Raw genomic sequence first — 14,200 nt, 5'->3', positions numbered from 1 at the left:
GTTATCTCTGATTTTCAGCTAAAACATCATTTAAATTATTACAGTATAGTCCATAAGCTCTCTTAATAATGCCTTCATCCTAACTTYTCACATTATGATGAGATAGAGATACCTTTAGTATTTGTTCTGAGAAACAGTAGTGAAAATACACTGGAAAATTTTGGCAGSGTAGCGACCTCTCTTTACCTGTGAGCATGTTTGTCTGGTCCCCGTAATGGTTTTACCACACAGTCTGCATGTATACTGAAGAAAGAACAGGCATTTTTGCTCACCTTGTAACTGATTAGGCACTTTGTGTTGAAAATAATTTCTCCAWACAGTTTGCGTAACTGGAAGAGGGGCGAATAGAATTTCTTACCGATAGTGAGGAGTAGTACATGCCTCACATACGTTACATGACTGACTCTTSAATGTCACAGGGCAATAAACACACAGGAACAGGAAAACATTTCAGACAGTCTGTACTTCAGGCCTTTCGAAGAGCAAGCAACCTTGCAAGATGCCATATGCTATGCGTCTCTGCTCTGCATTTAGAGGCTCTTTCGTATCACCTTGTATCCTCGGTAAAATGAAAGAGGAACTTCCCATGCCAGAGCATGGACTGCGCTGCATATTGTAAAATTCTGGTACCACGTTTTTCACCGATTTCCATTAAGCTTTCTAGGCATTAAACAGCTCTTTTTCCTAGCTAAGTTTTGCATCTCTAGCCTAGGGTTTAGGCAACTAACTTTCAGTCATTCTGTACATAAGGTGATTGAAAGATTACYCAAGTTTACTTGTGTCTGAGAAAAGATAGTGAAAATCATTATAATGGCTTGATTTAACAAAATACCAACTACTCTGAAAATTAGCTAGCTTTCCGTTACTTTTCTGTTTGCAGTTGTTGCCATCTCACCAGACAAGTAGACTTGGGAATCTATCTTGATGTGAAATGTGGAGGGGCAGGGAAGAAAGCCATAGTGTGTGTTCTGTGTTTTGTGGGACATCCATTTAGTTTCCTTTCTCTATAGGAGATTTGTTTTCTTGAAATACTTCTTGTCGCTGAGAGTGTAGCAAGTTTGCAGATGTTTTCCAAATATTTTAATTTGTATTTTATTAACATTTTCATATATATTGTTGAGTGCCGTTACTGGAACAGTTCAGCACTCTAAAGAGCCCTGATATGCAGTAAACAAGAAAACATCTCATCCATTTTACCTACTASTCTTTGGCTGCCTGTCCCTCAATTTCAGTTCCTTAACTCTTAAAAAGACTTCAACATTGGCTATGTAAAAGCAATACAATGTGCAATGATCTAGCCAAGAGTCCAAATATGTGTTACATGCAGTTGATATGACTATATAAAATGAACGTAGTGCTAATTGTGGCTCTGTATTGAGCCACAGATTACTATTCCCCTCTGCACTGTTAACGACTGTTGTAATGAGCAATATTAATTAGCATCAATGATCCAGACACCTAAAACTATTGCTGATTGATAATTACTCTTTGCCATGTATATATTTACTTACATCTGCACTAGGTCAAGTGGAGTGATACCAGGTAAGTTAAATTCACTGGTCATTTCCTTTTGCTGCTGCTGCTGCTGCTGYTGTTGTGGCATGACTTGGAAATCAGTGGAAGCTTTGCTGTTGTCTTAATTCCTAGAGGAGTTGCTGTTTGTTTTTAAAAGTGTTCTTATATTTTTAGGGGGAAGTCTGCTTGTACTTTCATTTTGTCATCTCATATTATTAAACGATCTTTTCCGGCAGTTAGCTGTGCAAATACATGTGTTGATTCTAACTGCATAATAGGAATAACCAGATTTGTGTACATTTCTTCTTTTTCTTTTTTTTTTCTCTTAAAGCCTGAGACTGCAGCTGTGCTGAAGCGCACTGTTGAGGCTCTTATGGAGAACGGAGCTGTTGTGAGGAACCTAGAAAACCTCGGAGAAAGGTCTCTACCTTATAAAATCTCCAAGCACAAACAGCGTCACAGAAGAGGAGGGTATGCACGATGCGTTATTCCTGAAAATATTTCAAATTCTTCTTTAAAATATGCATGTGTAATTCTCATTGTTCGGTCTTCCCTGTGCTATTTGGGAGTATATTTGTAATGTTTATCACCTGCATAAGTTTGTTCTGTGGCTGTTCATGTGCATATGCTATTATAAGTATTTTAGGGTTTTATTTTGTGTAGTGTTAGCTTTTTGTCAGTTTTTAGTTGTCATATTATGAATAGTCTTAGTTCAGGCCTTCATAAATACTTCCCTCCCCATAGGTAATATTATTCTGTTATGCCATTTTTACGTAACTATTTTCCAAGCCAGTCATAACGTCTGCTGATGAAAGTCTCATTTAATCTACTGTCAATCTGCTGGCTGCTAACTGGCAAAACTGATTCTTTTTCTCTAATGCATCTGAACTAAATGTTAATTACCACATATATCCTGTAAAATTTGCATGTTYATAGTACAGATTTTATTAATGATGACCACATCATTTGTGGGGAGTATGATCTGCTTCCCTGAGGATAAATGAGTACATTTATCCTGAACTGAGATTCTGAATTAACGTATCAGCTAGCAGGTTTCTCCTGAAATGGAGAACGAATGTACTGTAGATTWCATCCTCGTATTTTGTTGCTCCTTAAGAGTACCTCTGAATTGAATGCTGGCTCTCAGCAAGGATTGAGAAATGTTGCTAGGCAACTGGGACTGCACAGAGGCTGCACACAATAATCAAAATAACAATTAGATACGCACTTTTCCTAATCTTTTGAATATAACCGCGCAAAAGCTGATTGATGGCCAACTTGCGAGCTGTCTTCCATGGTATGGAGTTGGTACCGGTGAGTGCAAGGTGGYTCCAAAAGTGTGCTTTCAGGCTTTGCAGCCGTTCTTAGATCTTTTCCCCAGGGCTGACTCACAGYTTCACTCCTTCTTCTAAAGACCTCTTTATTCTCCTGTGAAGTAGGAGTGGTGACAGCTGCTGGTTAGTGTGGACTGATRGAAAGGGTAGAAGAAGAAATCTCCRTGATGTGCCTCTTACSTATGTGGTGTCATGTCCATAACTTTCATGCACTCTTCCTTCATGGTGACTGTAATTGCCTGCCTGCAAAACATCTCTTGATCCTGACAGTTGTTTTTTAGCGTGAAGTCCTGTTGTCTACACATGGAAGCTAATGAAAGACTTCTCTGAAGGCAGAATTATTAATCGCTTCATTCTTCTATTGGTGTAGAAACACTTTATGAATGCTGTATTCTTTTCAGACTGCTTAAGCAGAACAAGGATCTGGTATTATACTTGTTTTACGCTGGAGAGCCAAGGCAGAGGGATTAAGTTCCATTAATTTTGGATGCTGAAGCTATGATTCCTACATTCTAGATTTTTTTTCTAGAACACTTAACATGCTCTAACATGTTACTGCTCCGGATCACAGTTCTCACTTGACTTGGGTGGCAGCACTTCTGCAGATCAGGTCTCAGGTTCTTTAACTGTGAAACCAGAAAAGGGGAGAACACAATAACTGGTATCGCAGGAGGTATGTAGCAAAGATGAAAGGAATCCATTTCTCCAGGGGATCTTTCAGACRCCTAAGCCAGCTTAACTCATTTAGTACAACAGATTACCTGTTTAGTAAGCAGGAGGAGAGATCTGCAGACTGCAGTGCTCCTCCTTGCAGAGTCCTCAGTGCAGGCTTATTTTGCATTCCAAATCAAGCAGAGTTCTAGTAAAAATAATTGCAATCATGTCTTGATACATAAGCATGAAGCTGTCAAATTAATGTCACCATCGCTATTCCTCCTCCACCTGCCAATTCAATTCTCTCTAAACACTTAGCAGTCATTCTGCTTGCCCTGGATTTAGCTCCTCTGTTTTTGCATATGACAGATCTCTGCTCTGAATTGCTTGACTTCTTGAAAGGGAGAAGCTGATTAGCACAGAGTACTACTGGAGAGAGTAGTTGTCTGTGTTTTCCACTGGAAACTCAAATTCAGGAGAAAAAAGATACTGCAGTGGTAAGCAACAGGCAGTTTTAGTATCTGATAATGTGGGAGAGCGTATTTGTGTAGATTTTACTGTGGACATCACAGTGCAGTGTGAGTGTGGTGGATTCCTGATAGACCATCTGATATTTTATGAGGTTGGGAGGGTAAGTTGGGATATTAAAGACAGTCTAGTAGTAGAAAGTGAAGTCAGTTCTCTATCCACCTTGTAAAATTTCTCAGTTCTACTTTACAGCATCTATAAAAGTAATCTTTTTAACAAGACTTTTTTTTTTAAAAAAAGATATTCCCAAACCCAATAAAAAACAAGCTTTTAGAATATCTCTGTAAGTTGAATATGCACRTGTATTTACTAAGAGATCCTAAGATCTTTCCTCTTTCATAGAGAATTTTTAATATTGTTCCTTTCTCACCTGTCTTACCAACTCTTATTTAATAAGTCAAGACTCGTTTTCTTGCCACCTCCTTGTTTTTACCCATTTGGTCTTGAGTAGTATAGAGTGTTACAGAGTAACTTGATGTAAATAGTACAGCATGTGTCACCTTTTCATTATTCTTTTTTTTTTTTTTTTTTTTCTGGGGTAACCGAAACAGCTTTTGTGAGTGCAGGTTATGCTGTGTCTGTGAGGAGGGTGCTCCAATTTTTTAATGTTTTTTTTTGTTTTTTGCTTTTTTCTTTTTTTCAGTTTTGTGATTCTCAGCAGGGCTTCAGGTATTTTATTTTCTGATAGTGTGTAGAGGCTTTTGGGCTTAGGATGTATGCTGAATCTATTACTTTGACCTCCTGGCTGGTAAATGGTGTGAAAACTACTGCAATACAGCTTTCATAGCATGGGTCACAGCTTAATAGCATCTGCCTCTTAGAGACAGCTTTTGTCTTGGTGACCATTGTATGAACCATCTCCTTGTCGCTTAATGGCATAGCATCCCCTCAACTGTGTGGAGTGTTTACCTGGAAAAAACAAATCAGAAAATATATTGATATTTTATCATCTAAAATAGTGTAGAGTATCTAGTTTTGCTCCTTTATAAAACTCTCCCAATGCTACCCAGTCTGTTTCTCTTACCTTGACTTGAGGGCCATCCGTATGGCATCAGCCAGCTATTTGCGTTTTCCGCTGGGATGCGCTCTATGGTGTGCCTAGCTGCCACTTCCCCCCCCCCCCCCCCGGCCTTTGCTGTATGTTTCTTTAATTAATTTCACTTTAAATACATTTCAAGTCTTTACTTGCAGCATATAGTAAAAGCGAATGATTGGCAGAAATAATACGGCAGCGCAACATGCATAACAAAGCTACCAGTGCACTTAGCCAGCTTATTGTAGTGTCTTCCGTGAATAGTAAGGAATTAAGCTGGGAAACGCACATTCATAAGTCAGCTGGGTCAGTTGTTTCTGTAGGAGTCCTGCAGTGCTTCAGCGTCATCCATCATGGAAAGCTGTTACCGCATTAAAGGCGCGTAACACGTTTAGGAATATCCAGGAGACTTCTCCGAGAGTGAGAGTTTTACTGCCAATTGATGTGTAAGCTGAGATTTTTTTCCAAGCCTGCCATCAGGGCTTGCGGCCCGCGGCCGTTGCTGGAGCGAACGGGAGCTTTGCTCTCCCAGGCAGCTTTGAAGACCTGAGATCCTACGTCTCACTGACTTGTTCCTTCTCAGCAAACAATATTCACTGAGGAGGTGGTGCATGTGTATTGAAGGTATATTAAAACAGATCTAGGTCTTTGTCTTAATTGCATCTCTTAGCAGAAAACACCTTCGTTTTTTACAGTATGCAATATTGACAGCTTCTGAATTTAAGTAATTATGAAAATTGTACGTTTCAGGAATTGTGGATGCATATGAAGAATAAAACGTTTAAATCATTGGTTTACTGATACTTTAAACTGAAGTTGAAGTAGCTACTAATTTACATTTATGATGTTAATCACTATAGAACATTAATATTTCCTTTTAATGAATTTAGGATCATAGCTCAAGTAGATTCTGTGACATCTCACAAAATTGTAATTACTGCTTATCCTATGGATGAGTAGAATGAGATACAAAGACACTGTGGTTCCAGTGCGGTTTAGGTAGGTAAATTTACTTGAGGTACTGAGCCCAAGTGAATTGCCCATGCCCACTGTGAAAAAAAAAAGGGGAGGGGGCAAAAAAAAAGATTATAAAGAGTAAATAAGAATTCCCAACTTTACAACTTTATATTCTAATAGCCAATAGTATTTACTCTGAGTATTTGTTTTTCTAGCCATTACTTGTTTATCATTTTAAATGAGTTGTTTTTAAATTATTCTCAATGCAGTGATGCATTTTTTTTCTCTTACACTGTGTCACATGTTTCAGTAGGTGCTTATTTTTGAAACAAGCAAAGGTGAATCATTTAGAGGTGATTTAAATAAGGTGTGTATTAGTATTTGAATTCAAAGAATGTTAAACTGTAGATTTGTTTGCTATTTACATGATACAAAAGGACTGAATTCCTCAAAGCAGCTTTCAAATAAAGTGTTCAGACAAGGGCTGGATGAAATTACGCTGCCATTGCTACCTGTTTGGTCAGTGTTACGCTGGAGAACATTGCAACTGCTTGTGAAATGCTGGATCTCAGTAGTACAATCTGTGGGTCAGACTGGGCTTTCTGGCATACCTGAGTTGTCTTCAGCCCTGCCAGGCTGTGACTTAATTTCATGCTTGTGACACTTCATGCTTCAAGGCATCAGGCAAAGGAGCTGGTTTGGRGGAGGTGCTTGGTTTATAGGATATTTTTACTTCAGGGGAGCTGGTGCAAGAAAGTCTACAAAACAGATCTTTAAAAAACAAGGTTCAGGCACTGCTTGGGGAAGATGGCTCAAACTTTTTATGGACCGGGGATCTAGTGCACTGGAGGAAGGAGCTATGGCTGGCTTTCTGGGGAGAAGAGAGTATCAGATTTTACTGGGTTTTAAAATTTAATAATTTTTAGACTTTTCTCCCTGCACTTCTGACTGTTGCATTTACTTTATTTGTGAGCTTTCTGGTTAAACGGTGTGTAATTCTGATTATTCATAATAGTTTTCATGTTTCTTTTGCCTTTTCTATTTTCTCTTTCAAATTTGATTTTGAAAAGATGGCAATTTTCTTTTGTTATTTGCTTGCTTGTCTCTTAATCTTTTTGTTTTGCTCTTCATTCCAGTTATCAGCCCACTTGTTCTCTGAAATAGCAAACTCAGGTCTTTCTTTTGTTCTCGCTGAATTGTATTTTAGGAGCTTATCTCAACATGTGCATGGGGAATTTTCTACTGGGGGTGTACAGGGACCCTAGTGATGGCCAGATAGACCAACAAGCGCAGAATATATATATATACACATATACATATACATACATATATATATATATATATATATAGTGTCTAATAGAACCAAGTCACAAAATCTGGGTCACAATTTTAGTTGCACCTGGACTTGTTTGTGTGATGGGGAAAATTTGCAAAGCAAGGCCCTTTCCCAAAGATGCAGTGTGATCAGCTCAACTTGGTTTTAGGCTTTGCAGCTCTGCAATTATTCCCCGGCTGTGGGGAGCAATTCATCAGGCTTTGGTACCTTAGTTTTCCCCTCTASTGTGGTGCGAGGGCTGAATGCTTCCCTTGGAGGTTGTCCTATCTGTTTCTCAGGTCACTCCCACTTTAGAGTCTGAGGCAGTTTGTCGCCCTGTAGGACCATCACGTTTTTGCCTTTGTTATATGTTGGAAGGGCATAAAATCACTTTGTGTAAATGAGCGCTCAGGAACGAGAGGGCATGGTTGGCTACTGTTTAATTTCTGGTGCCTCAGTGTCCCAGTATAGCAGGTACAGACAGTTAATAAGAGGAGCGTTTCAGTCACTGAAYGTAATGTTAAAAGATTTGAACATTTTGGAAACACATCTATGTAAATTATTTTACGTGTTCAGACTGTTCATCTTTAAGTGTCTGAGGTTAGGAACTATACTTACRCAATTTATTTTTAAACAAGCAGCTTGTTGCAGAACGGTATTCTACATGGACAAGAGATGTTGAATAGCCATTCCAATAACCCACGTAGTCTGGATATAGCTTTATTTCTTTCATTTGTAAGAGTAAAATAATAGTTGCCCATCAGAATTTTTCTCAGGAGGTTTTACAACTTTTAACAATCCTTCTTCCCCTTCCCTCAAGTAAAACATGAACTATCACACAGTTAAAGGACTCCATTCTTCAGATAATGTAGCAAATGCTCAGCTCCACTCGGGTAGAATGTCTCTATGATTTTCATGGCTATTGAATGATCAAGGCCAAATAGGAAGAAAGAAAAGCAGGTGAAAAAGCTGGCAAAAACTCTCCCTTCTTAATACTACCAAATTAAACTGACAGTTAATGCACAACCTGTCTTGTTTGTTCTACTCGGATTTTAGAGCACCTGGAGCTGCATCAGCAAAAAGGAGTTGTTTCCATAATGTAGTGGAATGAAAACTAAATCCGTTTGAATATTTGAGTATTAGACACATTTGCAGTATTTTTTGCTAAATTGATTATCTTCCACTAGATGGGGCTTTCTTCACTGATGAATTGAACCATTACTTTTCCTTGAAGTGCTTTTGTTCACATGCACATGCCATTGTAAGCGTGCATGTGCCTCAGGTAACAGAGCCGTGAAGTGACTTCTCTTCACCTTATCCGTGGAATGCAATTTGCACAATTTCAGAACATTTCAGAGGAAATGGCACAGTGTGATGATAAGGCACCAGTATCAGTTTTGTGCACTAAATTCTGTAGCATCTTTGTGCAAGCACATTGATTAAATGCAGTAATTACTCTTAAATAATGATCTTAGTGTGATAGGAATTCTGGGTTTTCTAAGCTATGYATTCTGCAGAAGCAGAGATGTGACCCACACAGAATTAATACTTCATGGGTAACGGCTAAAGCGTTGCAAGCTGGGCTGTAAACTTTTCAGATGCTACCCCAGTGAGAACTGACCAAAACCAAGTATCTATTGACTTTTCAAATACACAGAATAGGTCAGACTGATTTCTCTTCTGCAGCATAACATTTTTTTCTGCAATGCTGCAAAATGTCTTTCCATTATTTAATTTGCTTAATATCAGACGTCCATGTCTAGGATTTGGCAAATGAAATTTCTGAAGACTCTGGATAGCAAGAAATAATTTTCCCCAAAGTACTTGCTCATTGTGGATTATTTGCATCACTCCTGTGGCACAGCCTACTTACTGGCTACAGCTTTTGGGGTTGTTCTGGTACTTGCCAGCTGCTGTCCTGGTAATTTTCAAGGAACTTAATCTATTCCATATATGTTTTCTGAAAGCTAAAAGTAAAATGTTAACTAGTCCTTCCAGCAACAAATCAGAAATCTTTCTGAGCATAAACTTGGCTGCTTGCCCCGCTGAGGAAGAGTAGCTACCACAAGAGCTGAGAAGAAAAGCAAAGTGCCTTTCTTCAGAGTAAATGCAAAGGGCCCAAAGATGTGGTGATCATTCGGGTAGCAAAATGATGTCAATAACAAAGGATTACTTTAATGAGAACGAATGTCCAGCTACTTTTGCAAGAATACCAGTACCTTTTTTTTTTTTTTTTTTTTTTCCCTCCCTCCAGACTGTTTTCTGTTTCATTCTTAGGTGCTCTACCTGTTCATCAAAACATTTTCTTTCCTTTATATTTCCACTTCTCCACTGGCGAAGCTTGCTTAGACATACTGTCAGTATGTGCAGGAGAAATTTGAAAGCAAGCTAGCTGAGTTCAAGCTTATCATGGTTAAGCATACACACATTTTCTGGCCACAGCTATGGGATTGCAGAGCCTCCTCCAAGTCCTCCATATGCATGCTGTTGCCTTGTCTCCCCAGGCACACTACACACAGTCTTAGAGTCATATTCCAAGAGGATTTAACAGTGAGTTTTGATCCAGGTGCTTTTCAGGATTCTTTGAAGTTAGAGAATGTCCATTTGAAAGCAAACTATTTGAGTATTCTTAGGACTCAAAGTTCAAACAATTTCTGGCTTGGATACGTYGAAAAGAGTGAAAGAAGTTTAGCATTTTTATTTCATATGCAAGGGCAAGTTCTCCATTTTTGCAATCATACAATTTTGCTTATTTTTTCCGTTAATGCAGTGTTTTAATATGATGTTTCAGTAGATAGATAGCTCGTTGTCCTGTATTTAAATCATCCTCCTATTTACAGTAGAGCAGAATGACAAAAATAAAACTGTGGTCTCACAGTGAATCAGTGGAATTTTCCTGCATTTCTCCCCTGATGACTCGGCTGACTCCTAGAGAGCCTAAACTCTGTCTGATTTGTGCTTGCAAGAAAGAGGTGGTTTCCCTCCTGCGTTCCTGTATTTTCCCCATATTGGTCTCACTGGGGTTTGGTTTTGTTTACTAGACAAACAGTAGCTACAACATTTTKTATCAGGTCATAGTTCGTTGGCTTAAATTAAGGTTGCTGCATGCCTTGTTGAGAGGTGGGTTTAAAAAAATACGACAACCTAATGACATCTGATTTAAATACATATATTCTGGGGGAGAATATTCTAGATCTCCTCAGAGATTGCAGTTTCACTTTTGGTAGTTTATTTTGCAGCCATTAGTTTCTTCTCTCTTTAATGAGAGAAAATATATATTTTTTTTATGCTGGCCCTCTTTTTCTTTTCTCTTTTTTGGCAGAGCAAGGCAATTATTGCTTGTTGTGTTGAAGAATGCTGGTCGTTTTTTTAAAAAATTGCATTGTTCCCAATTACTGCAGTTTTTTATCCTCAGATAAAATACCTATTCTGCGAGGAGTCATAAAGATATGCTGTAACAGCTCATCCTCCCATCCCCCACTTCTCCTTCAGTTATCAACAGTGCGTCAGTGGAAATTTCCACCGTTTGCTAATGTAAGAGAAAGCACAAAGTTGCAAAGCAGCCTTTTGAGAGAGAAAAAAAAAACTATTGCCGTTTTAGGAACACAATCAAAAGCAGCATACAACTTGTGAGCAGAAATGAAATTAAATTCTAGAGAAGTGGGATTAAAATGATACAGCAAAGGCCACAATTCGCAATATCAAGCGAATGTCCTTGCAGACAGATCCCTAAGGGAAGGGGGCAGGTAAGTGTTGCTGTATTATCAATTAAAATTTCTCCCCCCTCCCTGTCCCTGTTTTATTAGCTGCAACTGTGAGAGGATTTGGAAGGGTTCTTCCAAAAGAGAAGATTTAAGTGGCATCTGTTAAATTTACCAATGGCTTTAACAGAAAATACGACTTCTCCTTTTTACAGGGTATGCATCCCTGAGAAGTTGCTATGCAGTATTTCTAATACATTGTCCAAGCTTAAAAATTGTTCTTCTCACGAAAGTTGTAACTGGGTGACTTCTCTTGTTTTCTGGAGACCAGGAAACAGAAGGCAGCTCAGTTTCTCAAATGCATTAAGCCCAGTCATGTTCCCCGTTGAAGCCTTTGAGGATTTGCACAGAGGACTAAGCAGACCATAGCACCTCCAAACCTTCCCTAAGGTGGGTTATTTCCATAACTCTCAATAGTCTTATTGCAGTCGGAGGAGCAGCACCTTAGCTGACGTGAACTGGCAGCGGTCCCTTGGCTTCAGTGACTCTCTGCCACAGCCCGCACCAGCTGGGCATCTGTGCTAGAGGACTGGTTGCTTCAGTACCGTCTGTAGGGAAATTTTTTGCTGTCAGACCTTCCACATACGAGAATTCAGTGCTTCAATCCTGTCCTTCTGAAAAAGACTTCAGAGCTGAATTGTGGCTATTAATGTAGGCTCCTGCACAAGAATTTCAGAATTTGGGATGTCTGGCTACAGAAAAGCTTCTTTGCAGTGTTTTCCATGTGTAAGTCCCACCCCTGTGCAGCAATCCAGCATGCACTACTTGAGTCATTTCTGACCTGATGGCTTTCCTCTGTGTGTAATACTTTTGATGTTACTTAGCTGAACTCGCTTAGTTGGAAGAAAGTTAACTCTGTCCATGGTGAGCAGCATGAAAAACATGTTCTATTGATGACCTCATCTCCCCTATTTCCTCTTCTGACCCCTATTCAGCTTCTGGTCTTGGGGCTTACCACCAGGATTACCATTGTGAACTGGACTGTGAGGTGTGATGTTCACTGTGTATTTGGCTTAAYAAGAGCCTGTACCTCTTGTAGAACAAAATCCTGTTCTTAGATAGAGCTTTTAAATCAAACTGGGATGCCTGGTGCTGTTTGGGTACAAGTGATTTAGGAGTGGGTTTCTTTGCAAATGTAATGTAGGGTTTCTTTGCAAATGTAATGCGACTTAATTTAAGGAATGCCACTTTCATGTTATACTGACACTTCTATTAAACATGGGTAGGTGTGTTGGCGTGGACTAGGAGGAAAGGGGAGCTTTAGTAAGAGGATTCATAAAGATTAAAAAGAAATAACAGGAAGCTCTGCAGTACTGCTGCTGGTCTTGGAAACAAGGTGAGTTGTTAGTTCTCTTTGATAGGATTTCTGAGAAACAGTTGCAGTGTCTACTAACTACACTGTAGTTAGTGCCATGCCAAATGCAGACTGAGTGATCAAAAAGTTTTCTTGATTGCAGTTCGATTAAGAATGCTAGTTCGTTCATAGGATTTCAGGGGAGGAGGGATAGACAATGGCAGGGCTTACTCATTTTCCACATGAATATAATGGCTGGTAGTCGGCCACCGAGAACTTGCAGGAACAGTAGGCGTTGGTGCAGATGAGTTATCTCTCATATTAAGATACGGGATGTGAATTCATGTATCTTGAGAGTAAGCCAGTGTGTGGCGTATAGTCGTGGTCCCTAGTCTGAAATGGAGCGGTTCTGTTGTTCGTGAACTACAGTAGGCCTTATCGCTTGCTCATGTGTGCTGAAGTTTTGAAAGCTTCTTGTAAAATTAAAATCGAGCTCATGAACAAGGTGCAGCTCTTCAACAAAGGAATTTATTAGAGAAGTAACCTCAGTGACCTCATATTAACCAGGAGCAACACTGTTTGCTGCATGTAAGCTTTTATCTTTATAGCTGTCAAGTAGGTCATGGATGCTAAGTGCTTACCTGGAGCAGCGCATTTTGCACATGCTGTGCATGTGTGGAAGTAAGACCTTTTCACTCCTGTCAAGGTCAGCAAAACAGTATGCTCTTCAAGCGCCAACTGTACAAGCTGGCATTTCTTGCATGCAGCTTCAGCACCTGCTTGCAGTTTGAAAATTTAAGCCATGTTCACGTTGGGGATGTGCCTAATTTTGCCTAACTCTACTTCCTTGTTTCTTCTGCTCTTTGCGTGTGTGTGTTCTAATACCTGTTCAGCTCTGGAGCAGAGTTTCAAAGGAAGACACGTGCCCATATATAAACTGGAGATGTTTACACTGTTACACCTGTTCCTGGCTCTATCCTCCAAATGTGACATGGTGAAGTTCCCCCYCAAAAGATGCAGTAAATTCAAAGAAGGAGAATGCATGTTGTAAATGAAAAGAATGTGCCACCTTACTTTTTTTAAACTGTTCAAATCAAGGTGTATAAATGAATGGAGTAGGTAAAAGGAGAGTAAGCTGTTTTTCACCTCTTCGTGTAAGCAATGCTACACAACAAAGAAAAGTTCAGGCTGAGCATGCTTCAACAGAACTACTCATATTTGAAATCAGAATARTACTGAGCTTTTCTTCAAAAGCAGTTTGGATACTAAAATAAAAAAAATAGAAAGTTTCATTTAAGAAATCCCACAACACAGTGATTTGAATTAAAGTTTTTGGAGTGCAGGTCTTTTGTTTTATTGTGTGTGTGTTTCTCATTGCAGGTATTTTTTGGTAGACTTTGAGGGCCCACCTTCGATTGTATCGACCATGATGGATCATTTAGGACGTGACATTGATGTAATTAGACGTACTTTTTTAAAGCATCCAGTATCAAAGACAGAAGAATGCAGTGGCATAATCCCAGTCAACTATGAAGATAAACTAATTGCCAAGAAGAAATGAATATTCCAAATAACATGTTCAAAACATTAAAAAAAAATTTAGCCTTGCGTTGGGATACAATTGTGATAACTAATGTTCATGAAAAATAATCGGTTTTACCATGTGATGTGTGTGGTACAGTGCATTATCTTAAGTTATTGTAACGTTTGGGTTTTCTTTTTCTACTTAAAATTATTTGAATAGACTTTATCTGCATGCTTATCTTGATACTTGACGACTCTGGAAATGGATTTTCTGTCTTAAAGCAT

At 39.1% G+C, this 14,200-nt stretch overlaps 1 protein-coding gene across 1 annotated transcript; it reads left to right on the top strand.

Annotated features, from left to right (window-relative positions):
• Positions 1-568: 568 nt before the first annotated feature.
• MRPS6 (mitochondrial ribosomal protein S6) lies at positions 569-13,999 on the top strand. Its single transcript, XM_085297835.1, has 3 exons — positions 569-615; positions 1,690-1,986; positions 13,772-13,999. Exons 1-3 carry the CDS (start codon positions 569-571, stop codon positions 13,950-13,952), a joined length of 525 nt encoding a protein of 174 aa, XP_085153961.1. The 3' UTR covers positions 13,953-13,999.
• The last annotated feature ends 201 nt before the right edge of the window (positions 14,000-14,200 follow it).

This window comes from Rhea americana, unplaced genomic scaffold, assembly GCF_003343005.1.
Source record: "Rhea americana isolate MKP2758 unplaced genomic scaffold, rheAme1 scaffold_130, whole genome shotgun sequence".
NCBI lineage: Eukaryota > Metazoa > Chordata > Aves > Rheiformes > Rheidae > Rhea > Rhea americana.
This window is presented reverse-complemented; position numbering and strand designations above follow the sequence as displayed.

Bases quoted from the DNA above. Each gene is read 5' to 3' on its own strand.
- MRPS6 (XM_085297835.1), top strand. From the start codon at position 569: ATGAAAGAGGAACTTCCCATGCCAGAGCATGGACTGCGCTGCATATT. The intron at 616-1,689 runs GTAAAATTCTGG...TTATATTTTTAG, and splicing joins CATGGACTGCGCTGCATATT to GGGGAAGTCTGCTTGTACTT. The intron at 1,987-13,771 runs GTATGCACGATG...TTCTCATTGCAG, and splicing joins CAGCGTCACAGAAGAGGAGG to GTATTTTTTGGTAGACTTTG.